The 27,993-nt window shown below is 38.2% G+C and overlaps 1 protein-coding gene across 2 annotated transcripts in view; it reads left to right on the top strand.

Moving 5' to 3' along the window:
* vldlr (very low density lipoprotein receptor) overlaps positions 1-27,993 on the top strand; it is a 258,783-nt gene that overhangs the window by 198,436 nt on the left and 32,354 nt on the right. For both annotated transcript variants that reach the window (XM_039751092.1, XM_039751091.1), the window contains exons 16-17: positions 5,912-5,950; positions 9,158-9,238. In XM_039751092.1, the coding sequence (XP_039607026.1) occupies positions 5,912-5,950; positions 9,158-9,238 (120 nt within the window). The remainder of the gene's footprint in view (positions 1-5,911; positions 5,951-9,157; positions 9,239-27,993) is intronic.

The following is a 27,993-nucleotide window of genomic DNA, read 5'->3' on the forward strand; positions in this document are numbered from 1 at the left end:
TGAGCGTGTGGTTGTAGGTAGCGCCTCACTCTTGGTTTGTATTGAGGCTGAAGCAGAACCAGGTTATGATCTGCTTTCCCAAGCGCAGGCAGTGGGGTGGCGCTGTATGCGTCTTTAACGCTTGCATATAGTAGGTCAATAGTCCTGTTTCCCGAGTGTTACAATCCACATACTGGGAGAAGGCAGGTAATGTTTTGTCCAGCGTTACATGGTTAAAGTCTCCAGCGATTAGCACAAGTGCCTCAGGGTGCTGCGTTTGTAACTTAGCAACTGCGGAATGGATGATGTCATTCGCCATCTCCGCGTTCGCTTGAGGGGGGATGTAAACAATAACAGCAATCACGTGTCCAAACTCTCTGGGCAAGTAATAGGGGCGCAGACTTACGGCCAACAGTTCGATGTACCCTGCAGCAAGTGGAGATTTTAACGCTTGCATGTCCTGAGTTGCACCACTTTGTATTGACATAGAGAGCGAGTCCTCCTCCTTTCTTCTTTCCACAGGTACTTGCGTCTCTGTCCGCTCTAACTGTGCTAAACCCGGGTAGCTCCACGTTAGCATCTGGGATGATAGACGTTAACCACGTTTCACTAAAACACAGCAAGCTGCATTCTCTGTAGGTTCTGACATTTTTCACCAGCACAGCCAGTTCGTCGATCTTATTTGGTAGTGAGTTTACATTTCCCAGGATCACAGAAGGCACCGGCGGTTTATAACGCCATTTTCTCTCAAGTTGTCTCATTTAATCTTATTTTTATCTTTGCGCTCGGCTGCCCGATATCGTCTTCTTACCTCGTCAGGTAAATAAGGAACCACACCGCATAAGCATTTCTTCTCAGTGCTTTAAGCTGACTACTTGAATAGGCGATTCTCGAGTGTAAAATCCATGTCAAATAGTAAAAATGTGTAAAAGTGTCCAGGGAGCAATTCCACATAAAAAAAAGTGGTAGAAGTGATCAATGAAATAGAGAAAAATAGAGATAAAAAGGTAAAAAGATAAAGTCATATACGGAGCTGCTGGAAAGGCTGCCACTCGGATGCGGCGCCGTTAACAGTCAGTCAGGTTAACAGCAGGTTCAGCGCAAGGGGTTCCACAGTGCTCAGCCCTCAGCTTTTCTGTATTTATATGCTTCCCCATGGCCATATTCGTAGCTATGGACTGGGTTATGTTTATGCAGATGACCCTCAACTCCAGTTCAATTTCAAAAGTGCAACTTCATCAGAGTTTTCTCAGTTCACAACTTAGTGAAATTAAAACCTGGATGGAGTAGAACTCTTTAAAATTAAATTGCAACAAAACTGAACTCATGCAAATTGGCACTAAAGCGCTAAAGAAAATGTGCTCCTTTTCAGTCACTCTTGTCAGTGATCTTATCAGACCTTCTGATAGAAGGAACCTTGGTGTCATTTTTGATTCTTCCCTTATTTCGCCCACATAAATCACATTAAGAAGTTTTCTTTCTTTCAGCTCCGTAACATATCCTATGTTCACTCATTCCTCTTCTTTTCTAATGCTGAGAAACTTGTCCATGCTTTTATCACGATTACTGTATCTCACTGCTGGCAAGTGCCCCTGTCCTTACTCGAACCAGCAACAGTGAGCACATGACACCCATCCTACTTTGCCTTCACTGGACTGAATATAAAATTATATTAATAACCTACAAAGCTTTAAATGGCCTTGCACCGGACTACATCAGTGACCTTCTAAATCACTATGTTCCTGTTTGCCTACGAAGGTCCTCCGATTCTGGTAATATTGTTGTGCCTCACACTAACTTGCACTCTATGGGTGACAGGGCCTTCAGCTCCATATCTCCCAGACTTTGGAATGACAATCAGAATTATTCAGATCAGCTGAATTCCATTCATTCTTTAAAAAAAAATCAACTTAAAACTCGTCTATTTAGGAAAACTTAACAAATTAGGTTATTTGTTAGGTTTTTCTTTTAGTATTTAGTATTTTACTCTGGTTTATTGTCTTTTATTCTATTTAATGCTTGATCTGTTTCATTGTTCTATTCAGGAAAACATTTGTATCCATTGTTACATATACCTTTCTGTTTTGTTTTGTTTTTTTTTTTTCTCTAAGGCTCTGAAGTGCCTTGAGCATGGGAAAGGTGCTATATAAATAAAATGTATTATTAAAAAGGACTTAGCTTACTTGCTCTTCTCTGGACCTTTTCTAACATTGCTAATTCCAGGGCTACAGGGAATGAATTATGACAATAGATTTTTAAAGATATGAGCCCTTTCAGTTTAAGCAAAAGATTGAGGTGACATGATTTGAAGTGTTTAAAATTATGAAGGGAATTGGTGCAGTGGATTGAGACTTATTTTCAGATGAGTTAATCAAGAACATGGGGACAGTTAAAAACTTAAGGGAAACATTTCACAAACATTAGGTAGCTTTTCTTTACACAAAAAGACACTTGGAATAAGTTACCAAATAGTGTGGTAGACAGTAAGACTTTAGGAACTTCCTAAACTCTACTTTTTTTTTCGAGAGCTTTGTTGGGCTGAAAGGCTTGTTGTCAAAGTTGTTCTAATGTCTTCATTCTGCTTCAATGAGCGGTTGCTTCTACACCAGGGTAGTCCACCAACAGCCTTGGGAAAGCTGCAGGTTTGTTAGTGAACTACTTAATTTGTAACCATTTACTGCTGCTTGTTTGTTATGGTTGACATGCTTAATTGTTATTGCCTTAATCAGTAGCTAAGCAATAAAGAAATTAAAAACAAGCCAACAGATGCCAAGCTCACTTGGGTGTCTCAAACAGACCTTGAGGGCCACTATTTTCACTCCAACTAATTTCCCATTTAAGTGTCCGTGAAAGCAGTTATTTAATTCTGTGGCTTCTTAGCGTTGTGCCTCTCATTTTCAAACCAGGTTACTTTTTTCTGAAATTGCCATTCAGAGCAGGCTTCCCCCCATATACTTGGATATGAATATTGATGAAAGACACAGTGATGCACATGGGAGGTTTGCATTTAATTGGTTTGGCTGCTTGTTAAAGAAAATAATTAAAATGCAACTTAAACTCTAGGCATCTATGCAACTGAATACTAATTTGTTAATGGAGAAAGTGACAGGGACAAGAACCTGCAACCATTTTAACCCTCTGAGAACAGAGTTTGGCATACTTGTTCTACACAATTAATGACTTTTTACAGAATTGTAAAATAATTAAATAGACCAATAGAAATAGAAAAAAATCTCCTGATTTCATGCTACGCCAGAGAACTGGGGCCTCATGAATAAACGGTGCGTACGCACAAAAATGTTGTGTAAGAACGTTTCCACATTCAAATTGCAATGTATAAAACCTACACTTGGCGTAAAGCCATACACATTTCCACGGTAGCTCATACCCTGTCATACGCAAGTTCTGCGCTCGGTTTTGCAGACTGGCGGCACCCAGCGTCAAAGCAGTGCTACTGTTCCTGTGTGGTTACCCTTTTTTTCAGATCCACATCCTTGAAGCGGCTTTATAAATACACTGAAATTAACCGCCTATTAGTTTAATGCATCTGATTTTAAATAACCTTTAACAATATTAATGGTCCACAGAATGGTCAAACTATTCTAAATACAATAGTTGCTTTAGCATTGTTACTCTCATTGCACCTTCTTTCAGCTGCTTCCGCTAGGGGTTGCCACATTGGATCATCTTTTTCCATATTACTCTCACTGCACTACTCAGAGTATTTATATCACTGTATCTGAGTGGGGAATCACAGATGTACAGCAGCTGATCAGAAAGAATTATCGTTATACAGCATCTAGCCCACGCTGCCTCAGCCATGCTGTTTATTGAACTGCTCTCACACAGCAAATGCTTCAGAGCCTTTCCTGTACTGACCTCGCGGTTCAGAAACAGTTTCATCCCAAGAACTATAAATGCACTCCTTCAGTCCAACTGCTCCTTGTAGAATGCTTTGTACTTAAGTACAATTACCTCACTGTAAACTTGCGATAGTTATAATATCGCACATCCTGAGCCACTTTATAAAGCGCTATTTATGTATGATGACTATCATTTTTAAGATGAAATGCAGCAAAATGTTACACAGATAAAACTTTAACTTCATTTAAGTCTATATTGTTAATAATTAAACCTGTGAGGACACTGTGTCGCAGCGCTAGCAAGTCGCTGGCACTCCTTTCACGGATTGTTCCAACCTCGTGCTGTATTCTTGCTGATGCTGGCACGACGCTGGAAGGATAGATGGATAGAATAATTTAACATGTACTACGAAGATATTTCAGTGTTCCTTAAGCGTTGAAGAATTGGTGTTCTAAGCTTAAAGATGGCTTAACATTTATTATAGAGCCAATTGTGTGGCGATTGGAGAAAGAAAAGTAAGGACTTAAATTCTGGGTTAATATGTTTGAAAGACAGTATTGCTATAATAAAGTATTACTGAAGGTGGCACATGGCGCAGCAGGCATCTTGTGTGAGACATGAACAATCACTGTGCGACTGTTTCCATATTTAATTACATGCTTTAACTCCTATCATCATGAAAATATTACATATACATCTCAGTATTTTAATTATTCAGAGAGCTGTAATATTACGAATGTAATGGATTCTGTGTCCTGTCGGATGAAGCGAAAGCCTGGAAGCGCATAGTGATTCTCACACACAGAGCACAGAAAATCAAATACAAAACCAAGCATTTAACATGCTACTTTAGTTACGATGGGATTTGAGAAAAGAGTAAATTAAACAATTTTAAGATTAAGTTTATGATGATCTACTTTAATGACAAAATAAACTAACTGATTAAAGTGGAAATTTAGAGATTAAAGGTGCTTTCGTTGTTTTTTTCCCCCCCACTGTGACTTTTTTTTTTTCATCTGTACCCTAATAAGCTTTCATATGACACTTGGACAGTGGGCTACGACTCGCGTTTTCATGGTGACTGATATGTGACAACTTTTTTTTTTTTTTATTATTTCAGGCACTGTGCGACTTTCAACTTGAGCTTTCGAGTTTCTCCAACATGTTATGTCCCTTGATCAACTTCCTTTTGTTTATACCACAGTTTAAACCAACAAATAGTACATTTTTCCTTGCCTCCACTTGGTGTTTGCTGAAATTCTTCTATTCTTCCTTCTGCTTTTGTCATTGTCTTTTCACAGAAGGCTGAGCTTAAGGGCTATTTATATTTATTTGCATATTCAAATAGGTGTAATTCTGGGAGGGGGACAGTGTGCACGTGCATTACTTTTCACACTGACTGGGATTTACGGAGCAGAAGAACGTGGTAATTGGCGAATGCACGGATTTATGCATCTGGATTTGTTTGTGCGCAAGCACATTTCTGCTTTTGTCCGCACACCATATTATAGTGCGACTTCTAAGCACGGCGTTATGCATGGAGCCTCTGGTGTCCCTCTCCTACAACAAATGTATCTGTTCTGAAGTGGTCAGTCTTGATCTTAATTGCAACAAATTTATTTTTGCTTTATCAGCAGTATTTGGCAGTGGCAGGACAAAAAAACCTGTGGCTACTAAAACCCTCCAGAATAATGTGAGCACCCAGACCTGCACCTACCAATCCTTTTTCCTATACTGTTGTATTACAATATCTACATTTTTGTTAATGTGTAGAGCTGTGGTGGATTAACTTTTTTTTAGATTTAGGATAATAAAGAGTTGATATTTAAATCAATGTTTATTATCTGAGTAGCAGATTTCATTAAAGTTTTTGTTCCTATAACATCTGCTCTCAAGCTACTTATGCTTATGAAGTTCATTAGGCACAGGCTCTGCTTTATATAACTTTTATTCACTTTTTGAATGTGTTTCTAATAGGTATTTTCCAAAATGTAACCTACCATACTTGAAATGCTGAAAGATATATAATTCTTAAACCAATTTAGAATTTTTTTTTTTTTTAACACAGCATCTACTGTAGTGGCAACGCTGGCTTCAGTTTCTTCAGGTAAATTTTTTTCCACATTTACAGGTATGATACAGTGAAAGAATGGCGTATATTTGTGCAGTAATGTATTTTTTAAAGTATGTAATGTTAAAATGGTGCCTATTAAAGATATGTAAGGTTAAAACAAAATTCCATTCATGCAAAATCTGAAGATTTACTTTCTCATTACCTTGTGTACATTACAGCCAGTTCACAAAACTTAACCTCTTGTATCTAGAGCGGAGGGAGATAGCTATAGGAAGACTTATTTATCTTGGTTTCCAGTTATTTCAGTTAACTGTTGAATCCTGCACTTGGAGATATTGGTGTTTAAATGTGAATGCAATCAATTGAAAGCATGGTTCTGTATATAGGGGTGGTATAATCTTGAATAAACCCCTGTCAGCTTTGTTTGTGGATGAAAACATTGAGCCTTCTCGGTGGTGAAAGATGGGCATCTGCAAGTTCCTAAATCTTAATTTAGGCAGCCACTTTACTATTTTAGGGACTCTCTTAAGTTAGTTGGTTAAGGTAAGGGCAGTAAAATTGTGTATGGAGAGGGTAAACAATATAAGCCTTATATGGACTTTTTTTTTTTTTTAAAAAGTCAATTCGATGCAACATGTCCAGAAAGTTGGAAGGGAAATCGACCTTCACCAATGTTATGGTGCTCAAGAGAATTAAACTGCAGTCCCATTTGGGGTACAAGTTAGTTTCTCCCGCACCCAACCCCCTCCCCCCTTTTTTTTTTTTTTTTAAATACTTGACATCTTTTTGGTTTGGAAAATAGATCCAAAATTTATTTCCCACATGTCTAACAATTAGGCATTTTGAATAGTGACTGACCCAATGGAGTTGCTGCTCAATCTACACCCCCTGCCAGATTCCCAACGCGTACAGTTTTTTTTGTTTTTTTTTCCTAATCAGCCCCTTTGTCCAGAAAGCTTTCTTCCTGTAACCCATGGCTGAGATATATATATATATATATATATATATATATATATATATATATATATATATATATATATATATATATAGTCATAGTCTAAATTGCCTCCCAAAAAGTTAGTTACAAAGCTTATAGACATTTCAAAAACCAGTTGGAAGCAGACAGGCTTTATATTTTATTTTACAAGTACATCAATGATCAAATGGCCAAGAAGCAGAAGGGAATTATTCACTCTGAACATTGATGCATGGATAATTTATAGTAGTCTTAGTCCAATTCAAATTTTGGAGAGTCTTGTGAATTTCTCTTAAACATTACAGATGGTTGCAGAGGACTTGACCAGGTGATAGTGGTTCAGGGCCCCATGTCAAAAATGGCCATAAAAACAAACCATGGTTATTTCCCAGTGTATATCTTTCTTTGTAGTGCTAATTATCGGTTACAAAAATGAAACAGAAAAAACTTGAAATAAAACAAGGTGTTTTCAGAAATCCCTGGAAAAGACTCCATAAATCCAGACCTCCGATTCAAATGGGAGGATTCTAGAGACACTAGGGAATTGGGACCGGTGTGTAGTTATAAAAGTACAGTGAGCTGCACAGGACACTTTGAAAAGCACTGTATTAATTATAATTACAATTTAAAAACAAAGCAATTCTAAAGTACATTGATCTAATTTATTGGAATTTGTATGTCCTGTACTATAGATCTTTTCTAAAACGTAGTGCCATCATCAAAACACAAGTTGTACAAAGTAGACTGTGAAATTATGGTAAGCTTATGCTTTGGTTTCTCAAGACTGCTTTATGAGTTTGTATTTTGGAAATAACCACCCAAATCTTAATCAAAGGGAATTCGACCTTAATCTGAATTAAATTTAGATTAAATCAAAAAAGAGTAATGCGTCTATTTATTTATTTTTTTCCCCCCCCCCAGGGCTTTTGTATTTATATCTGTATATACCAGCAATACCATCCAAATATTTGGAGGTAACGTACCTACTTGAAGTCTCTTTATTCCTGATATTTTCTACATTGCACAATAATAGTGAAGACTACAAGACTATGCAATAACTTCCATGGAGCTAGTTAATAGCCAAAAAATTGTCCATTTTCTTCACTAGCTGTGCATTCATCTGGCATTCAATATGCTAGCTTCACCTGTTAGAATATTTCTGTTAGTATTGTACGAGTTCAGATTCTATATACTGTGCCCTTGTCTGCTTTAACTTGACTTCCAGTCAGACACATCCAAAGCAAACTGCGGTTTAGGTTGGGTGATAATTGAGAGAAATTTGTGTGCAGCAGCATTCTCCCCACTTCCTCTTTTGCCAAATACCTCATAAATAGCCCTAAGGTGCATTACAAGTCACTGTCCTGCTGAAAAACTAATTTCCCTACCACATTGGGATGACATGTTGCTACAGAATTCTGTTAACAGTGGTACCTAAATGGTGTTACCAGCAAAGCACTTTCATATCCATGCCTTTTCCACGCCATGCCATGGAACCATACATGCAGACATCTGCCCACCTTTGGGACATGCAAATGTGGAGCAGAGTAGGGTGTGTTTTGTTTTTTTTTTTCTCTCCTCCCCCTAGTGGTCTGAAGTCTGGTTCCTGTGATTTTTCTTTTTCAGCCTGAGTAAGTAGTCTTGCCTTCAGTAGAGACTTCTTTACAGTAGTTCTGCTGTGAAGGACTGATTAAGTCTCCTCTGAACAGTTTGAAATGGTTTGTGTGTGGGCTTTTTTTTTTTTGTTTTTGGTAAGGCAGTTGACATCAATCTCTGTAATAGTTTACTTTTTTGGTATGCCTTTCCTGTGCAAGTCTTAACGAGTCCAGGTTTCATCATAATGCTAGAGTTCATTGTGACTTTAAAAGTTTCTTAATTTTTTTTGCATTGACTGACAATTATTATGAAATAAACTTTCTATAACCAGAGAGAGCCTTATATCAGATAGGGACGTTTATACCCATGCTACTTTGTTACAACATAACTGATTAGGTCAAATGCGTTAATAAGCAAATTCAAGAATGTAACTTATAAATGGGCACTCATAGTACTTTTTTGATTATGATTCAGTGTTTTCCATCTTTAAATATCACTGACTTTTTTTAAATTGGGGACCATTTGGGGGCTGCTCAAAATGAAGTGTGGTTTTTGTGAAATTCCTACATGGTATTGTATTTGTGTTAGAAGCAAATCTGAAGGCTTATTAAGTACTACAACTCAAAATATCTAAAATGGCTAATTGTGTAGATTTGTCTTTTTTATTTTAGAGGGAAATAGAAGTACTTCAATACATGAAATGGAGTCATCTGCCAATGGATCCGTTGCAGCATGGACAATCCTTCCTGTCTGTGAGTGAATCCTTAAGTTGAACGTCCCACCAAAGTGTAGGTTAATGCTTGATTTTTACCTTGTTAAAGGAGCCTGTGGAAGCAGAGTTGCCTTGATGAAGCTCCGTGTCAAGTTTGACAAACTAAATGTGGTGATATGTCAAGATTAATAGTTACCTTTATTAATGTAGGATGTCATGCTCCAACTTCAATCTTGTGTAGGAGAGCAATCCCTGTTTTGTTTAATCTTTTTTTTTAAAAAAAAAAAAAAGGCCAAGTTTTTAGTAAGGATCCTTTAGCAGAAATTCTATAACAATCTGCCCATTAAGATATTTAGTATTTTCAAACTGGCCCCTTTTGAGAAAACAATCATAGGTTTTTACATTATTGGGCACTGTGATGAATGGGTACAAGTAGTGTGTCTGTGAGAACAATTTGTATATTTTCGTATAAACAGTGGATCCCTAGTGGTATAATAAATGAAAACTGCTTATGGAAAAAGACAAGAAATGCAACCATGACCTCAGAAAAGCAATTAAGGTGGATAAATGGCAGTAGGTAGGAGAAACTGGGTATAGTATAACAGTAGTAATTCATCTAAACTTGAGCAAGGTGTATAGATGCTTAAGTTAGAAAGTAAGGCCTAATCAAGTCTCATCCACATTTTCTCACTGATTCAACTTAATGCCTTTTATGCCTTTTTAATTGCAGTTATAAGCAGCCTGCCATCTTTTTACTTTTGTATGTGGCATAAAGGTGATATTTTTTTTGTCTTTTTAAGGCATCTGTTTTGAATGGAATTTCAAGGTGCCTTTTAACCTGTAGCATGAGCTGGTATCTTCTGTGACATGTTTAATGTTTTTCTGAGTCTGGTCCTCTGGCTCTTTTTAAAGAACAATTTCCATTCCTGTACCTATGAAAACAAAACTTAGTGTCTTAGTGCAGACAGTTTGTTACCCATTCCTGTTACTTTGAGGGACTGTTGCTAGTACATGTAAAAACCTACTATTACAGATACTGCAATCGGGGTACACCCGAATGTTAAATCATTCCAACCAGGCTACAAATGTTTGCCCTAACCATTCTTTCTATCTTGGCATATCAATATTAGTAGATAAAATGGCAATTTTTTGGCATTTAGCCAGTTGACCCACAGATCTTGTCAGCTAAGCAGCATAACGTAAGTCTCCAAAGCAACTTCTTTGCTGATATCTAAATCTACACTTGATACGTCTGCATTATGCTCCCCCTCATATACTGTGTACACTTTCTACAAACAAGTCACACTTTACACCTATAGATATCTATCTATCTCTCTCTCTCTCTCTCTCTCTCTCTCTCTCTCTCTGTGTGTGTGCATTGTTGAGACAAACTCTGTCCTCTCTTGCATCCCTTCTGCTGCTTTAACTCCAGCCATCACATTGGCCTTGTTTGCAGTTGCTTTGAGACCTTTTGGTTCCAAACAAGCTCACCATTTCAGTATCTTTGCTTTACCCTCTACACTGGATCATCAATATATAAGAAATTCCTTGGCAATTCTTTACACTGTTTTTCTAGTCATTAACCCTGGAATTACCAAAAAATACACACAAACTCTTAATTCCAGCCCACCTTAAATACATTTGCACCTCTCTGTCTGTGTCTTGTTTTGTAAATGTGTCTAAGCACAAGCAGCTGGCTATACCATCACCCCCTGTGGCCACAAAAAGGGCAAAATTCTGCCAATTTAAGCCTTGATTTTTCTTGGAGTGAAATGCTTGAGTTTTAGAGGGTGAATAAAATACTTTCACAAAAAGTATAACACAACTTCTATGGTGCAGCAGTAAGAACTGCTGACTTGTCAGCAAGAGGCCGCAGGTTTGATACTGGTTACTTTGTGAATTTACCATTTTGAGTAGTGAGCTACTCTTATTGTTAAAATTATTCAGTTTTGAGTGTTCCTGCTCACGCTGAACTAGTATGCACCTTTATGGTCCATGATGTCAAAGCTGCACTGACAAAAAAAGACACAGGTGTATATATGTTTGGAATAATTCATTTTATGACCTGTATAGTGCATTTCAGAAAACCATTGTGGTGCTGATGCAGCAACATTCCTATTCATTAGCACATTTTGGTGCATGGTGGTTTCTTTTGTACTCCAGGACATGCAGAGGAAAGAATAGCACAGTGAGGTCAGTTCTGCACTATATAAAATCATCAAATTCAAATGTTAACAGTTCCCACACACCCAAGGATTCCCCTTCTTACATTTGACATGTGTACCTGTTCCAATGTACATATCTCTCTATGCTGTGGTTCCTATTGCATTGAAGGTGCAAGCACCTGACACACACTGAATTTGCTTTCCTGGGGGAAGTATCTGTCTTGGAACAGAAGCTTGTCGATGTTGCATTCTCTTTTTCCATCGCCTTTTCTTGTGAGAAGTGGCGGTGAAGTTCCTCCGCAAGGTGAGCAAAGAACACTTTTTCTCAGTGGGGCCCCATCCATGCCTTGCACAGTACAAAAAAAAGAGACCAGTAAAGTCCTAATCACGTTTTGCTCTTAACATTAGACATCTAAATACACCTGAATATCTTTTTTGTGAAAGGGTTCCGTTAATAGACTGTAGCTCAACATTTTAACACTGTTGTATCATCAGAGCTGCCTGCCAAACTCCTCAACATAGTGTAACTATTTTGGGCTTTCTGGCAGACCTGAGCATGTGTAGAATGTCGTCAGCATATTCTGCAGCCTGATTCTCAACACCAGTACTTCACAGGGTTGTGTGCTGCACCCCCTTTTGTTCTTTTTGTTCACCTATGACTACATGGCTGCACTTCCTTCATTGCATTTTCTGATAACACCATCACAGGTCTGACTGATGATAATGATATGACAGTCTGCATAAAGGTTTACCTGCTGCCATAGTGTTGCCAGGACAAAAGTATCCATTAATACCTGAGGAAAGTAAGTAGCTGTTTAGCCATCAGGAAGGAGAATGTGGACCCCACCAGCATTGAGTTGTGTGAAAGTGCACCCTTTGAAATGTTTCTTCAACATATGTGGATGTGTTAAGATTTGATTTGTTTAACAGTATCTATAGACAATTGTGATGTGTTTGTTTCATAGTCCATTGTAGATTCATATAAACAAATGCAAGTATAACTGGTAAAAGGAAGCACATCCCTACATTTATCACTACTTAAAAAAATCAATTAGTATTGGGTCCTCTGATTTAGTTGTAAATGATTACCACATCACTAGACTGGAACTTGGATGAACCTGTCTTGTATAACTTCAGTCGTTTGATTTACTCTTTCTAGTTTAAAGTGTGTTTTCACCATGACTAAATTGGAAGTCTGTCAAAAGCCTTTGGAAAGAGTGTTACAGATATCTAGGAGTCTCGGAAGAGAGAAAATCTCTAAACAATGGGAAATCGCCTATTCCTCTGCCCAGGAGATCATTTACATATAGGTGATTTCAAGCAACTGCCAACACCAGAGAGTGGAATACAAGATGCTTAATGAAATCTGTTGGAGCTCCAGATTTTCATAATGGGATATAAAGGTACCTCTTGCCTCCGATTTCAAATTGGGTGACTCTACCATTACTGGTTACACAAATCAGATCTTTTGTAGAAGGTGTGCCATGAGGAAACCTTTGGTTTTTGAGGAAAAACTGAGCACATTTGGCAATCAGTTGGAAGACGTTAAGCAAACATTCACGACTGTAATTGAAAGACCTGAACATCTGGCATCTGCTGCTGACGGGAAAGCAATGGCTGCAAATTCCAAATGCAAAAAACTCCGAGACAGACTCGCTGCACTGGAAGATGGATGCAGAAGGAAGAATATTGGAATCGTAGGTCTCCCAGAGAATCTGGAAATCTGTAGCTGAGCTATTCTCTAACATAATTGGAGAAGACTGTAAATCTGAAACTGAAATAGCACCAGCTTACCACTTATAGGGATCAAATACCTCTAAACCTAGGAGTTTTATCGTGCGCTTAGAGAAATTACAATTTAAATTACATGTGATGTCACTTCTCAGAAACGAGATTATATTTGAAAATAACCACATTCGTATTTTCCCAGATTTCTCATCCTCAACAGCTCCTAAGCGTTCGGCTTTTTACAACATTAAAAAGTGCTTACGGGTAGCAGAGATCAGATACAGCCTCTTGTACCCTGCCAAACTGAAAGTGGATATTCAAAACAAGCACTGCATCTTTACCACTACGGAGGAAGCAGAAAAAGAGTTAAAGCTGATTCCGACACTTTTTTTTGAAATACGATCGTGAGTTACATCCTGTCGTGGCATGGCAAAGATGATCTTCCCGGTTGTTTGATCCACTTGCAATTATACTGGTACTGTAATTATACATTCTTTCCCCTTCTGACACTTTTTTTTTTTGTGCTTTAATTACAATTTATATACGTATATGAATGTATATGTCAAAGAATTTTATTTTTTTACCTCTTCTAAAGGAGACTGTTTAACATCATATCCTTTGTTTATTATTGTTATCATATTAGGGTTTACTATGCTTACCCAGGGCCACTTTTTAACATTCCCTGGGCTTAATATTTTCTATATCAAGATTGCCGAAGATTAGATTTTATGCTTATAGTAATTGGCCTGTATTGGCAATAGTTATCTCAATTTTATTCGTCATATGCCGCAGCTAGGTGCTTGTTTTGTTTTGTACGTGTTCTGTCTCTAGGTATGTCAGAGGCCTTGGACTTTGGGAATTCTGGTCCAGCCTCATGTGGTAAGGCAAAATGGGGGTTGGGGGATGAGAGAGAGAGCTATCTCTAATTTATCTTTTTAATCCTTGTAATTTATAAATGCCAATGTAACGGCAGCCTTCAGGGCATTAACACTTGGGGAAAATTGGAAATTAAGGTCAAAGCTGTTTCATTTTCAGGTAAGACTACAAAATGACAAAAGAGGCAATATCTCAAAGACTGGGCAGTTAACCTTGTGAACTGTAATGTTAAAGGCCTGAATTATGAATTAAAGAGTATTCTCTCACCTAACGGGTCTAAAATAGTATTTTTACAGGAGACCCACTTATTAAGCAAGGATCAGTTTCAGCTGCACAAAGACCTGACTGGCCAAATATTCCATTCCACCTTTACAAAGAAAACTAGGTGTGAGAATTCTTATACTTGGAACAGTCTCATTTGTATCGGATGTAGTATCTGATCCTGAGGGGAGAGATGTGATTTGTCATAGGAAATTTAACTGTAAAGTGATTTTGATAAATATTTATGCGCCCAATATCGATGTTCGGGAATTCATGCAAAATGTGTCTACATCCATTCCCAATGTGAACACTCATAAAATTATAGTGGCTGGGGACTTTAACTGTGTTTTAAATCCAGACCTAGATAGGTCTCCTGCCACAGCGGCAATGACATCCAACACTGCAAAGACAATTAAAATTGTAATTGTAATTGACCGCAACTTTCTCTAAACACAAACTCAACAGCATATTACTTCTACTCACCAGTGCATCATTGTTTCTCAAGAATTGATTATTTCTTTGTATATAACATTTTACCTATGATTAAACCTTGTAAGTACGACACTATTCTGACCATGCCCCCCTGATTTTGGAGCTAAAATTACTATGCCCCACATAGCCATCTCTTAATCCACTTTTACTAGCAGACGAGAACTGTACAGAATTTGTATATTAAAGCAAATTTTTTTTTTTTTTTTAAGAGACAAATGCACCATCAGAGGTTTCTGCAGGAACACTCTGGGGAAACCCAGAATTATTTAAGAGGACAGATTATTTCATATATTTCCCACAAAAATAAATTGGAAGCTAAGAAGTTATTGGAGCTAATCAACAAAATTACTAGTATAGATCAAGAATATGCCTGGTGTCCAAATGTGACGCTTCATAAGAAAAAGAGGGCTCTGCATTCAGAGTTCAACCTTTTTAACAACTCAATCTGAACAACATACTTAAATCAAGACATCATTATTATGAACATGGAGAGAAAGCTAATGAGATCTTAGCTCAGCAAATCCACAAGCATGAAGACAAAATCATTGACTGTAAAAAAAGTAATGCACACATTTAGAGACTACTAAAAAATCAATATGTGCTTTTGGGCTAAGTATGCCGAAGCAAAGCGACAAAGCGGCATTTTTTAGAGGAGCATCTGTATCTTCTAAGCAAACAGCCTCTGTGATCACACCCCCTCCGTCAGGCACAGAGAATGTCAGAGAGGGTGAGAGAGAGAAAAGCAAACAATCAAGCACAGCGCGGGAAGCATATCTTATACCATTGATGAGTTTTAGTTAATATGTAATACATGCTCTAATTGGGTAGCTTCTAAGCCATCCGCCAATAGCGTCCCTTGTATGAAATCAGCTGGGCAAACAAACTGAGGAAGCATGTACCATAAATTAAGACCCATTATCCGCAGAAATCCACAAACCAGCGAAAAATCCGTGATATACTGGTATATTTAGATATGCTTACATTTAAAATCCACGATAGTGAAGCCGCGAAAGTCGAAGTGCGATATAGCGAGGGATTACTGTATAGTATACAACGTGCTGCCTTAGAAACCCATGTAGTATTACTAAAAAAACTCTGCCAGAAGGGTAGAGCGATAAATAAATATGCAGAATGGCAAACCGTACAGGTCATTTTAGACATCTGTAGTACATTCAGAGACTGTTTCCATTCACAGGTTGTTAGGGTACAATACTATTTTGTTTACATTTGTGCATATAATGTTGCATTCTCTGAATTTGTGTTGGTATTTTGTTTTTGTAGGTATTGTAGGTATATGAAAACCTGAATTTAAATTTGACTATGAATATTATGCCGGTTATCCTTACATCAGTTTTATGTAAATTGATAAAAAGTATGGTAGTGACTAGGATAACATTAAGTTTTTTTGATATGTACCTACCAAAGCAAGAAAGGTAGATTCACATTTTATACATTGAGATTATGGAACAATACAAGGAAAGCTCAGTGATGTCAGTTTTTGTAGACTAACAAATAAAATTACATAAATATTCTTAGTGTTTAGAAATTGCATCTTTGGCAGCCATTACAGGTTTGAGTCTCAATGGATGGTTTTCAATCAGTTTGGCAAATCTGGACACTACAGTTTTCCCCTCTTGTGTGTAAATTGGTTCAAGTCCTGTCAAGTTGCATGGAATTAAGAGTGAACAGCCTTTAAGTCCTGCTACAAATTGTCAATTGGATTCATATCTGGATTCCTGACTCGGTGGCATCAACATTGTTTTGAAGCCATTCCTGAATAGCTTTTGGTTTTATGCTGGTCATTGTCTTACTGGGTAACCACCCTTCTCCCCATGGGTCAGGTTTCCAGCTTACTGCATCAGGATTCCCATGCATTTTACTGAATTCATTTTTCCCTCTACCCACACAAGCCTTTCCTGTCTGCCACATTGAAGAGCCTTAATAGCATGATGCTACCACTACCATACTCCCTAGTGGGGACAGTGCATTTTTGTTAATGTGCATTGTTTGGCTCATGGCAAACATGACATTTAGTTTGGCCATGAAGTTCAATTTAATCAGACTATGGAGGCTTTTAGGTTAGTTCAAAGTCCGGCAAAACTATAGTTGACATGGTGTGTGTGCTTTTTAAATAATAATGAATTAGTGTGCTTGTTGTGTGATTGGTATTTTTCAGGTCATAAAATGATTTCTTCAAAGTGTCACACATTTCATTTTTTCCCCCCCCCCGGTGCTGTTGACATTGTGCACCAGAAGGCGTGAGCTTGTTCAGTGCAAGCAGGAGTACGCAGGTGGCTGGTTGCTGTGTGCTATAACACGCTTGACTTGGTGGGGATCAACACACATATACTGTACAAGGCATGCACGCCGGCCACTAAGAAAAGTGTTCTTTGCTCACCTTGCAGAGGAACTTCATCGTCGCTTCTGACAAGAAAAGGTGATGGATAAAGCAAAAGAGGATGCAACATTGACAGGCTTCTGTTCCAAGACAGCTGCTTCCCCCAGGAAAGCAAACTCAGTCATCAGTCAGTGTCTGGCATCCATTCAATGCAATAGGAACCACAGCATAGAGAGCAGTGTGTACATTGCAACAGGTACACCTGCAGTAAATGTCGGAAGGACTGTCCTTGCGTGTGTGTGTGAACTGTTAACATATGAATCTGATGATTACATATACCTGTACAGTGGAACTGACCTCTTTATACTATTCTTTCCTCTGCATGTCCTGGAGTACAAAAATAGCAGCATGCACCAAAAAGTGGAAACTGCATGGGCAATATATAGAATATGAATGTTGCATCAGTGCCACAATGCTTTCCGAAATGTACTATACAGGTCATAAAATGAGTTATTTCAAATATCATATATACCTACTGTATGTCTTTTTTGTCAGTGCAGCTTTGACATCATGGACTATAAGGTGCATACTAATTCAGCATTAGCAGGAACTCTCTAAAACTGAATTGAGAAAAAAAAATAAAAAATTCAAGTGATGGTGAGATATGAAGAAGGCAGATTCACCAGCGTTTGTGTGTCAGTTTTTATTCTTCCATGTCAGAGAATTTCCAGTTCCATTGTCTCAAAACACCACTCACAGCTACAGGTATTCCCAGTTTCAGATAAAAAGTTACCACTTTAGATCTGCAGTGGAGGGTGGGTGTTGTATCGTGATCGTGACTGAGCGAAAGAAGGGGGGGGAAAAGCTAACTTTTACAAGTACTATAAATTTACACTGGCTGTTAAGACACAAATCAAATGTTTTTATTGTATAATAACAATAAGAGCAGCTCCCTACTCAAAACAGTCAATTTTCTTATGTATTACTAAAACATGAAAAACGTTTGTTTTAACAATGTGTTTACACAGATAGTTGTAGACACAAAACACACCAAATTATTTACCCTTACAATTCTGGGTAGCTCACTCCCAAATCAATCAAGGCAGAAACTGGGAAGACAACTTGCCCATTCTGAGGCAGTGGAGGGGTGGTATAGCAGGTTGCTTGCTGCTTGGGCTTATCGACACATTTAGAAGACACTCTGCTGGAGAGGTGCAAAGGGATTTAAGGTGGGCCGGATTTATGAGTTTTCCATTGGCTTTTGGGATTTGAGGACAGGCCAGGTTTAGAACTATACAGTGGTACCTCTGGTCACGAACGTAATTAGTTCCAAAACTTTGGACTTGACCCGAACGTGTTTACCCCATAAGATGGTATGTAAATGTATATTTTTCAAGCACAAAAAGTTAATTATATCATAGAATGCACAGTGTAATAGTAAACTAAATGTAAAAACATTAACACTGAGAAAATCTTGAACAGAGAACTAACATTGCAAGATTTTGTGCTACACCCTTGAACCGCTTGCTGTTAACTTTTTTATAAATTGAGTTTTAAGCACGGGGTGAGAAAAAATTAAATGCCCCCTTTGTTATGAAACTTTGCAAACTGTCCTCTATTGGCTTTAAATTTCTCACCTTTGCCACTCAATATTTTTTTTTTTTAAGCAAAATGCCATGAATCTTCCTGGCTCTCTCGCATATGATCGCCTCGCTTACGCTATCCCCTGCAAGTTGCTTCTCGTTCAACCACACCAGCAACAGTTTTTCCACCTCTTTCAGCACTTGAAGCCTCTGCTTGGTTAACATTGTTACTCCTTTTGCAGCATCAGCTGCTTTGTTGGGTCCTGTGTACGCAAACAAAAGAAAATGGGATATGGAGAATGGGAAATCATTAACGTATACAAACGTGTGTAGGGAAACTGGCTGCCAGTGTTTTTTTTCGCCACCACAGCATGTGGTCGTGAACAGATGCAAAAATTTTGGCAAACTTGTTGATCATAACCCAATTTGTACGTGTTCAGAAATGTTCGTGACCAGAGGTTCTACTGTACATGGATGAGCAAATAACAGGTTAGAATTTAAATTGCTGCATTTTTGTTTTTCTACACCAATACACGTGTAGAAAAAGTAACAAATTAAAAATAGCTTGCCTTAATGCAAACAATATCACAAATAAAAAAAGTGAGTTAGAGCTATATGTAGCAGAACATAATTATGATAGTATAGCAATAATGGAAACTTGACTAAATAACAAACATGAGGATGAGTATAACATGGAAAGATGCACTTGGGGTGGGGTTGTTTTTTTTTTGTTTTTTTTAGGAATGGTAGACCAAACAGAAAAGGAGGTTGAGTTCCATCTTAGTGAGGACATGTTGCTTTGTCTGGAAAGGATTAGGTAAAGAGCCCTTATTTTAGGATTGTTAGACCACCCAATGCAGACAATAATTTCAACACATCTTTTTTAGAAAAATTTAAAAAGGTATGTTTACAAAGGGATATTATAGTCGTGGGAGAGTTTTAATTATCCAAATATTAACTGGGAAATCCTTTGTAAATGAAGGAGCATCGGAGTTTTTAGAAATCAGTGACTGTATTAACACAGTATGTTAAAGCACCAACGTGGGGTGAAGCTTGTCTGGATTTAGTCTTTTGTAGCCAAAGTAGAGTTAAGGGTGTTGAGGAGATTGAACCATTTGCATAAGCTTTTAAGTGTAGACAGTCGTGGAGCAGTGGAACATTTAAAAATGTTTTACGTGTAATTGCAGGACAACTGCATAACTAAATTTGTAATTAATAGGAAATTAAAAAAAAAAAGCAGTGCTCCGTTAGCAGCGGTATTTTTTTCCTATTATCCTGAGCTATCCTGTATTTACCCAACCCAAGGGTTTTATTATAGTATATGCAAGGCTTTACCTATTTACTTTCTGTTATAGCGTGTCTGTGAAACCAACAGTGTCAAGTGGGGTTGGGGGTTTGTGAACGCAGCTGAGAGAATAAAACAATTTTAAAAAAAAAAAAAAAAAAATCCTAACTTTTACAACTATCTTAAATTACACCGGCTGTTACAGACCGGAATCAAGTGTTTGTTTTTATTTTAAAATAGTAAGAATACGAGCAGCTCATTTCTCAAAACGGACTCATCCGGGATCGAACCCGTGAAGTTTTGATTACCAGTCAACAGCCGATACCGTTGCGCCACCAAAACAGTCGTATCGAATGTGTGTCAATGTTGCACCCTAACGTGGGTCATTTTTCTGCTGTTTTATTTTTGAATAAAACTGCATTTGTTCTGTTTGTACCTTTTTGTGAAAGTGTTTTTGATATTTGGAATTCAGGTTTCACACATACACTTCATGTCTACATTTTGTCAATTACTGAAACATGAAAAACGTTTGTTTTAACAATATGTTTACATAGATCATTGTAGACAGGGAACACACATGAAATGCAAGTGTTCCAAATAACGATATAGTATTTATAAAAGGAGTCATTTTGCTTGACTTCTCACTCTATACAACTCTAAGCAACTGACACGCAGGTGAACAGACTTGAGCTGAGAAAACTGTTTAGGGTGGGGGATGTGATAGCAAGCTGTTTGCTGCTTATCCACACATTTACAAAACAAAAAACATTAACCGAGAAGTGCGAAGCGATTTAAGGTGGGACGGATCTACGAGTTTTTTCGTAGGCTCTCGTAATTCTAGTGTTAATGTCATCAAAAATTCAGAATCGGTGTCTCCTAGACAGGACAGTTTGGAATATAGCAAATAAGGCGAAAGGCGGCCCTAAGATTCAGTGTTTTATTAGTAAAAGAACAAATCAAGGAGAAGGTGAAGTGCATCAGGAGTAGTAAAGGGAATTTGAAAGATACAGTGAAATAAAGGACACTCTAAAATTTTTTCTGAGGTCTACCCAAGTGAGGAAGTGGATAACCTCCCAGCGGTAAACTGCTCAGATTAAATAGGCTGAAATTGAGCAAATGACCAGGACCAGATATTTACCCTTGTTCTTAAGGAGGCTAGTGAATACATATTTAAAACCTTGACAATTTTTTTTTTTTTGAATGTCACTGCACACTGGGGAGAATTGGAAGCACTAGAAAATGGCAAATATTATCCCATTATATAAAAAGGGTGACCGAGCAGATGCAAGAAACTATAGGCCATTAAGCTTAAAGTGTATCACAGGAAAATTAATGGAAGGAATTAAAGATAAAATTGAGCAGCAAATGGGAAGTACAGAAGATTGTCTTAACCGTCCACATGTGTTCAGAAGAGGGAGGTCATGTTTTACTAACTTCCTGGAATTCTCTAAGGAAGCGAAAAAACGATATGGTCAAAATGTAGTATATGATATTGCTTGACTTTCAGAAAGCATTTGATAAGGTTCCACATGAGAGTTTGGGCATCAAACTAAAAAGTGTGAATTCAGGGTGATGTTTTTAGATGGGTGCAGAATTGGCTCAAACACAGGAAGCAGAGGGTGGGTGATGGTGCGAGGAACCCCTGCTTGCTTCGCTCACTCACCCCCAATGGGGCATGCTTCGCATCGGCCACTTCGTGCCTCTGCCGTATTGTGAAGGGGGTGGAGGCTGAATGCACACTAGGGAGATGCGAACGGATCAGCTGCACCTGCTGCCCAGCTGTGTGTGCTGCTTGTCATGCTGCACGTCGATCATTTAAACCTGTACAGCAGCTGTCCATTTGTCTCACGGAACGTCGGTGTCTCTCGAAGATCACGTCTTGACCCAAGTTTTTATAATACTAGCGACTGGGGGCCCGATTGAATCGGGCTACAAATTCTACGTTTGTGAAATCCATACTTTCTGCAAAGAATTGTTTTTTTTAAGTCCTTGAAATGATTTTATCGTGGCTCTGATTTGTGCTTAAAATAGACCTTTTCGACTGATGTAATGAAGAACTTCCTGTTTAAATATGGCTGCGAGACGTGAACTCAGCTCTTCAGCACACCTCATTCGATTTTTTTCTGGCAAACAAATTTTCAAAACCGTATTTAACGACTCTAATTAGAGTAGGAGTAATAATTATGTTGCCGTGGTCATTTTAGATCTGAGATCAACTAAAATTTAAACCATGGCCGCTGTTAATACCCATTACTTAGTTTGCCAATAGATGTCAGGAAAGATGCCAAAACCGACCTGCCCAAAGATGGATTTCGACGTACTAAGCAAATGGTGATACGTTCCAAATTACTTACGGTTCCAGAGCTATCGAAGGGTTTAAGTCAGTCGATGATGTTAGTCCTGGAAAATACGCTCCACCAAACCAACGTTCCAAAAACCAACCAAACTTGCTGTTCTCTGCTCAAGCCAACACCGACTTACTATATTCAGCCATCCAGCGGCGTCACTGAAGCATTCGAACATTCTTAGCCAATCATGCAGTACTGCGTTTGCCATGTTATGTTCTAACTACAGAGGCAGAGTCCCATTGCATGGTTCTAACTTGTATTGAGTCGAGGTATTGACGCAAACACCATAGATACGCATAGTATCAAATTATAAATTATATGTACAGTTGTGCTTGAAAGTTTGTGAATCCTTTATATTTCTGCATAAATATGACCTAAAACATCATCAGATTTTCACTCAAGTCCTAAAAGTAGATAGAGAAACCAGTTAAACAAATGAGACAAAGATATTGTACTTGGTCATTTATTTTTTGAGGAAAATTGTCCAATATTACATATTTGTGAGTGCCAAAAGTATGTGATCCTCTAGGATTAGCAGTTAGATTGAAGATGAAATTGGAGTCAGGTGTTTTCAATGGGATGACAATCAGGTGTGAGTGGGCACCCTGTGTTATTTAAAGAACAGGGATCTATCAAAGTCTGCCGTTCGCAACACGTTTGTGGAAGTGTATCATGGCAAAAACAAAGGAGATTTCTGAGGACCTCAGAAAAAGAGTTGTTGATGCTCATCAGGCTGGAAAAGGTTACAAAACCATCTCTAAAGAGTTTAGACTGCACTAATCCACAGTCAGATGGTGTACAAATGAAGGAAATTCAAGACCATTGTTAACCTCCCCAAGAGTGGTCGACCAACAAAGATCACTCCAAGAGCAAGGCGTGTAATAGTCATCGAGGTCACAAAGGACCCCAGGGTGACTTCTAAGCAACTGAAGGCCTCTCTCATATTGGCTAATGTTCATGAGTCCACCATCAGGAGAACACTGAACAACAATAGTGTGCATGGCAGGGTTGCAAGGAGAAAGCCACTGCTCTCCAAAAAAAAAAACCATTGTGGCTCGTCTGCAGTTTGCTAAAGATCACGTGGACAAACCAGAAGGCTATTGGAACAATGTTTTGTGGACGGATGAGACCAAAATAAAACTTTTTGATTTAAATGAAAAGCATTATGTTTGGAGAAAGGAAAACACTCCATTCCAGCACAAGAACCTTATCCCATCTGTGAAACAACATGGTGGTGGTAGTATCATGGTTTGGGCATGTTTTGCTGCATTGGGCCAGGACAGCTTGCCTTCATTGATGGAACAATGAATTCTGAATTATATCAGATAATTCTAAAGGAAAATGTCTGGACATCTGTCCATGAACTGAATGTCAAGAGGAGATGGGTCATGCAGCAAGACGACGACCCTAAGCACACAAGTAATTCTACCAAAGAATGGTAAAAGAATAAAGTTAATTTTTTGGAATGGCCAAGTCAAAGTCTTCACCTTAATCCAATCGAAATTTTGTGGAAGGATCTGAAGCGAGCAGTTAATGTGAGGAAACCCACCAACATCCCAGAGTTGAAGCTGTTCTGTATGGGGGAATGGGCTAAAATTCCTCCAAGCCAGTGTGCAGGAATGATCAAAAGTTACCAGAACTGTTTAGCTGCAGTTATTGCTGCAAAGGGGGGGTCACACCAGATACTGAAAGCAAAGGTTCACATACATTTGCCACTCACAAATATGTAATATTCGATCATTTTCCTTAATAAATAAATGACCAAGTTAATATTTTTGTCTCATTTGTTTAACTGGTGTCTCTTTATCTGCTTTTAGGACTTGAGTGAAAATCTGTTTTAGGCCATATTTATGCAGAAATCTAGAAACTTCTAAAGGGTTCACAAACTTTCAAGCACAATTATATATGTGTATATGATTTAGACAGGAATATAAGCAACAATCTGGTTAAGTTTGCAGATGATACCAAGATAGGTGGATTGGCAGATAATTTGGAATCGGATAATCATTACTAAAGGACTTGGACGGCATACAGATTTGGGCAGATGAAGTTAAATGTCAATAAATATTATACATAGGAAGTAAAAATGTTAGGTTTGAATACACAATGGTAGGTGTGAAAATTGAGAGTACACTGTACCCTATCAACTTCAAGGCAGTGTTGAGAAGCCATTAAGACGACCAGAAGAATGTTAGGTAATATAGCAGGATGTTTGGAGCACATGTCCAAGGAGGCTATGCTCAAGCTTTGTAATGCACTGGTAAGGCCTCATCTGGAGTACTGTTTGCAGTTTTGGTCTCCTGGCTAAAAAAGACACAGCAATGCTAGAAAAGGTCCATAGAAAAGCAACTGGACTGATTCCAGGGCTGCAGAGGATGAATTGCAAAGGAAATAAAAGAGCCAAGTCTTCTCAGCTTAAGCAAAAGATTAAGTGGTGACATGAAGTGTTTAAAATTCTAAAGGGAATAGTACAGTGGATCGAAACTTTATTTTTAAATGAATTTGTCAGGAACACGGTTGGAAACTTGTTAAAGGTATATTTCACATAAACATTAGGAAGTTTTTCATTACGCAGAGAACCGTAGACTCTTCGATTAAAGCTACTAAGTGGTGTCGTAGACAGTAAGATTTTAGGGACTTTCAAAATTAGACTTGATATTTTTTAGAAATATTTAAGTGGATAGGACTGGCAAGCTTGTTGGGCTGATTGGCTTGTTTAGATTGTTCTAAACACTCAAGATTAAGGAAAGTAGATGGTCAAAAAATAGACTATTTCTCAACAGGGCAGAATTCCACAGAAAATGTGAAAGAAAAGACAGGAAATGATTTGATTAACAATAACATTAAGTAGACAGAGAAACAATAAATCCGCACTTGCACTGGACCCAGGTCAAGCTATCAGATACTCTGAGAGACGGGTTCAGTATAAAACAAATTTTTACACGAGTAGGAGAAGCTGAGGGAAAATGTAAATGTTGGTACAATTTGTGTAACACTGAGCCCGATTAGATTTGCTGGAATCATAGGCTCAGCTAATTTATGAAGAATTGTCTTGATATTGAACTAAAGAATAGTAGTAGTTCCTTCCTAATGAAGGTGTGCTTGTCTCTTGGTACAGCTCTACAAAAGAAACTGCAATTGGAAATAGTTTTTGAAGAAATTACAGATCTAGGTTAAAAATGTATTTATACTAGATGGGTGTGCAGCTTGAAGGACACCAGCAGGTATAGTGCCTAAAGTTCACCTTATGGTTCATTCTTTCAAGTAATAGAATTGTCTATTTATATTCAGCCTCCATTTGATGCTAAATGGGATATTGTGTAAAATGAAAGTGTTTATGGACTTGCAGATGGACTTGTACAGCCAAATGAAACAAACCATAGTGTCTGTGTTTGTGAGAGAATGAGATATTCCTTTGAATACATGTTTAATAGTGAGTATATGGAAAATTTAAAATGAATTGGGATAGAAATATGTGACCTTTCTTAGACAAAAGTAAAAATTGCTCCAGCCAAACAGTTTGAATGTAGAGTTATCAATTTTGATCCAGATACACACAACCAATAAAGCCAACATAAACGTTTTATGTTCAGTGCTTGTTTGCACTGTTATACAGTAAATAACAAAACTCTACAGCAATAATTCCTCACACTGTGAAACAAATGATGAAGCACAGTATGTGGTGTTCTGTCCAAAAACAGATGCATCAGATACAGTGTTTTGAAAAGAATCGCACTCCTTTACGTACAGTGGGTACGGAAAGTATTCAGACCCCCTTCAATTTTTCACACTCTGTTATATTGCAGCAATTTGCTAGAATCATTTAAATTAATTTTTTCCTCATTTAATATACACACAGCACCCCATATTGAGACAAAAAAAATTTTTTGAAATTGTTGCAGATTAAAAAAGAAAAACTGAAATATCACATGGCCCTAAGTATTCAGACCCTTTGCTGTGACACTCATATTCAACTCGGGTGCTTTCCATTTCTTCTGATTATCCTTGAGATCACCTTCATCTGAGTCCAGCTGTGTTTGATTATACTGATTGGACTTGATTAGGAAAGCCACACACCTGTCTATATAAGACCTTACAGCTCACAATGCATGTCAGAGCAAATGAGAATCATGAGGTCAAAGGAACTGCCTGAAGAACTCAGAGACAGAATTGCGGCAAGGCACAGATCTGGCCAAGGTTACAAAAAAATTTCTGCTGCACTTAAGGTTCCCAAGAGCACAGTGGCCTCCATAATCCTTAAATGGAAGACGTTTGGGATGACCAGAACCCTTCCTAGAGCTGTCTGTCCGGCCAAGCTGAGCTACCGGGGGAGAAGAGCCTTGGTGAGAGAGGTAAAGAAGAACCCAAAGATCACTTTGGCTGAGCTCCAGAGAAAGTTGTAGAAAGTCAACCATCATTGCAGCCCTCCACCAGTCAGGGCTTTATGGCAGAGTGGCCTGTCGGAAGCCTCTCCTCAGTGCAAGACACATGACAGCCCACATGGAGTTTGCTAAAAGACACCAGAAGGACTCTGAGATGGTGAGAAATAAGATTCTCTGGTCTGATGAGACCAAGAGAGAACTTTTTGACCTTAATTCTAAGCGGTATGTGTGGAGACAACCAGGCACTGCTCATCAGTTGTCCAGTACAGTCCCCACAGTGAAGCATGGCGGTGGCAGCATCATGCTGTGGGGGTGTTTTTCAGCTGCAGGGACGGGACAGGACGACTGGTTGCAATCGAGGGAAAGATGAATGCGGCCAAGTACAGGGATATCCTGGACAAAAACCTTCTCCAGAGTGCTAAGGACCTCGGACTGGGCCGAAGGGTTACCTTCCAACAAGACAATGACCCTAAGCACACAGCTAAGATAACGAAGGAGTAGCTTCACAACAACTCTGTGACTGTTCTTGAATGGCCCAGCCAGAGCCCTGACTTTTAATAAATCTGCAACAATTTCAAAAATTCTTTTTTTTTCTGTCAAAATGGGGTGCTGTGTGTACATTAATGAGGGAAAAATTAATTTAAATGATTTTAGCAAATGGCTGCAATATAACAAAGAGTGAAAAATTGAAAGGGGTCTGAATACTTTCCGTACCCACTGTGTACATATACAAAGAAAAACGCATTTGCTTCTAATTTGATTCACTAAAATTTAGTATTTATATTAAGTGCCCTTTGAGCATTTAATTTTACTGATAAAAACGCAGTGTACCAACTGGGCATGTATCGTGTCAGAAACTCTTAAAATTACCAAAAGTTTAGAAGGTTAAAATGACATTTCCAAATTTAATATGTGGGAACTATGTAGTGTGGTTTAAAAAGTGAAGTTCAATTTTTTTTTTTTTTTATTATTATTATTTTAATCAAGCTTCTTAATATTTACTGTTTAGCTTCCCAATTATAGACTGTGACCTAGAGAAAAACAAACCATGGCATGTCCAAATGTGCTGGTTTTAACTGAAGTGCATCACATAAGCTATTAAAAAGGGACACCTTGGATTGAGTAAAGTGGGGGATGCAGATTGTCCTCTAAATGGCAGTATGCTAAGGCAGAATACTTAAAATGCAGATGCTGGGATAGTTGGACATAAAATAGTTGGCAACACTTTTGCTGTCTAAAAATGTCCTGTGCTACTACCAGCTTGAATGTATAAGCAATACAGGCAAAGCTTTGAACTCCAGCATCATCAATGCCTTTTATCATATTTTTGGCATTGT

Source organism: Polypterus senegalus, chromosome 4 (assembly GCF_016835505.1).
Source record: "Polypterus senegalus isolate Bchr_013 chromosome 4, ASM1683550v1, whole genome shotgun sequence".
In the NCBI taxonomy this organism is placed as follows: Eukaryota; Metazoa; Chordata; class Cladistia; order Polypteriformes; family Polypteridae; genus Polypterus; species Polypterus senegalus.